The sequence below is a fragment of the Borostomias antarcticus genome (genome assembly GCF_949987555.1).
Source record: "Borostomias antarcticus genome assembly, chromosome: 14".
NCBI classification, from domain to species: Eukaryota; Metazoa; Chordata; class Actinopteri; order Stomiiformes; family Stomiidae; genus Borostomias; species Borostomias antarcticus.
The window spans coordinates 19,140,624-19,142,577 of NC_140247.1; the positions used below are offsets into that span (position 1 = coordinate 19,140,624).

General features: G+C 50.9%; 1 protein-coding gene across 1 annotated transcript in view; it reads left to right on the plus strand.

The window, feature by feature from the left end:
* LOC311317473 (protein diaphanous homolog 1-like) overlaps nucleotides 1-1,569 on the plus strand; it is a gene marked incomplete at its 3' end in the record, with an annotated part of 46,267 nt that extends 44,698 nt beyond the window's left edge. Inside the window, exons 8-10 of the mRNA XM_084448554.1 lie at nucleotides 70-175; nucleotides 917-1,027; nucleotides 1,555-1,569. Of these exons, the coding sequence (XP_084304680.1) occupies nucleotides 70-175; nucleotides 917-1,027; nucleotides 1,555-1,569 (232 nt within the window). The remainder of the gene's footprint in view (nucleotides 1-69; nucleotides 176-916; nucleotides 1,028-1,554) is intronic.
* Between the last annotated feature and the right edge of the window lie 385 nt (nucleotides 1,570-1,954).

The window sequence follows — 1,954 nt, forward strand, 5'->3', positions numbered from 1 at the left end:
TTCTGTGTGTCTCTGTGTGTGTGTCTGTGTGTGTGTGTGTGCCTCTCTCTCACCTCTCTGTCTCTGTAGACATGAGCGTGTTCTGGAGGCCATCACTGAGGAGGCGGAGAAGCAGGAAATTGAGAGGTTTCAGCCTCTACTGTCAGGGATGAGCAAGAGCAACATCGCCCTCAAGGTACCCACACACACACACACACACACACACAATCTCTCTCACTCTCTCACACACACACAAAATCTCACACACACAGGGATTAAAGTTCTCTGTCGCTACAACGGATTTCCGTCGATTTGATTCCAAGTCAGGACGGATTTTCCGTCAATTGGCTACCTGGTGTAATATGATTTGTAGAGGCATACTATCTATTTTGATGTCGGTATTAGGTATATAAATGATATATAATAGCCTATATAGCCTACATATATAGGCCTTTATTGGCTACAACTATGCGACAGTAACTTGCGCATAACGCATGGCCCAGACACGGAGCCCTGCGAAGCCTGCCTACTGTACAGTAAACTTGACCGTTAATCAAACTGTTGTCCTTGTATCTTTACGCTTATGAAAACATTAAATGATATTTATAGGCTATAGGCTAGCCTATCCTCGTTTGGCCATAATAGCCTATTCTCGAATGGCTATCCGCTATGGCAGTGGGCTATTTCCTCGCTGCAAGAGGGTATAAAATCACTCTTCACTGACGGACCAGGACCAGTAGCCTATGTCTCCAAGGAATCGTGGGTTTTGGATGACTTTATCGCCAAAATCCAGGATGTGGAATAGACTACATTACATTACATTCAGACTACCTGAACTATGAAGATGAGCTCGCTGCCATCCAGGCTGATTCACTGACTGTCAAAGAAATAGGCTACTTCCAGGAACAAGGATTGTGTGTGTGTTCGTTCGTTCCAGGGGGGCTGCATGCAGCTGATCAACGCTCTGATCAGTCGAGGAGAGGAGCTGGACTTCAGGATCCACATCCGCTCAGAGCTGCTACGCCTGGGCCTGAGAGAGAGGCTGACGGTGAGACACACACACACACACAGCTCACACACACACACACAGGCTCACACACACACACAGGCTCACACACACACACAGGCTCACACACACACAGGCTCTCACACACACAGGCTCTCACACACACACACACCACACACACACACAGGCTCACACACATGCACAGACACACCACACACACACAGGCTCACACACATGCACAGACACACACACCAGGCTCACACACACGCTCAGACACACACACACAGGCTCACACACACGCTCAGACACACACACACACACAGTCTCACATACACGCTCAGTCTCTCACACATACACACACTCTCACACACACACACACAATCACACAGTCTCGCACACACACAGTCTCACACACACGCTCAGACAAACCACACACACTCACACAGTCTCACACACACACACAGTCTCACACACGCTCAGACATACAGGCACGGATGCACACTCACACACAAACACTCACCTCAGACTGTGAGACCTGTTCACACTCATGTGACCCATGTTTACTATAGACATGTACTCAGTAAGGATGGAGGTTATCCTCCCCGCTCCTCTGGTCCCTCTCCAACCACCTCTCCTCCTCTCCCTCTCTCTCCTCCTCTCCCTGTCTCTCTCCTCCTCTCACTGTCTCTCCTCTCTCTCCCTCCTCTCCCTGTCTCTCTCTCCTCACTGTCTCCCTCTCTCTCCTCCTCTCTCCTCCTCTCCTCCTCTCACTGTCTCTCTCCTCCTCTCACTGTCTCTCCCTCTCTCTCCTCTCCCTGTCTCTCCCCCCCCTCTCTCTCTCTCTCTCTCTCTACCCCCCCTCTCTCTCTCCCCCTCTCTCTCTCTCTCCCCCTCTCTCTCTCTACCCCCCCCCTCTCTCTCTCTCTCCCCCTCTCTCTCACTCCCCCCTCCTCTCTCCCTCTCCTCCCT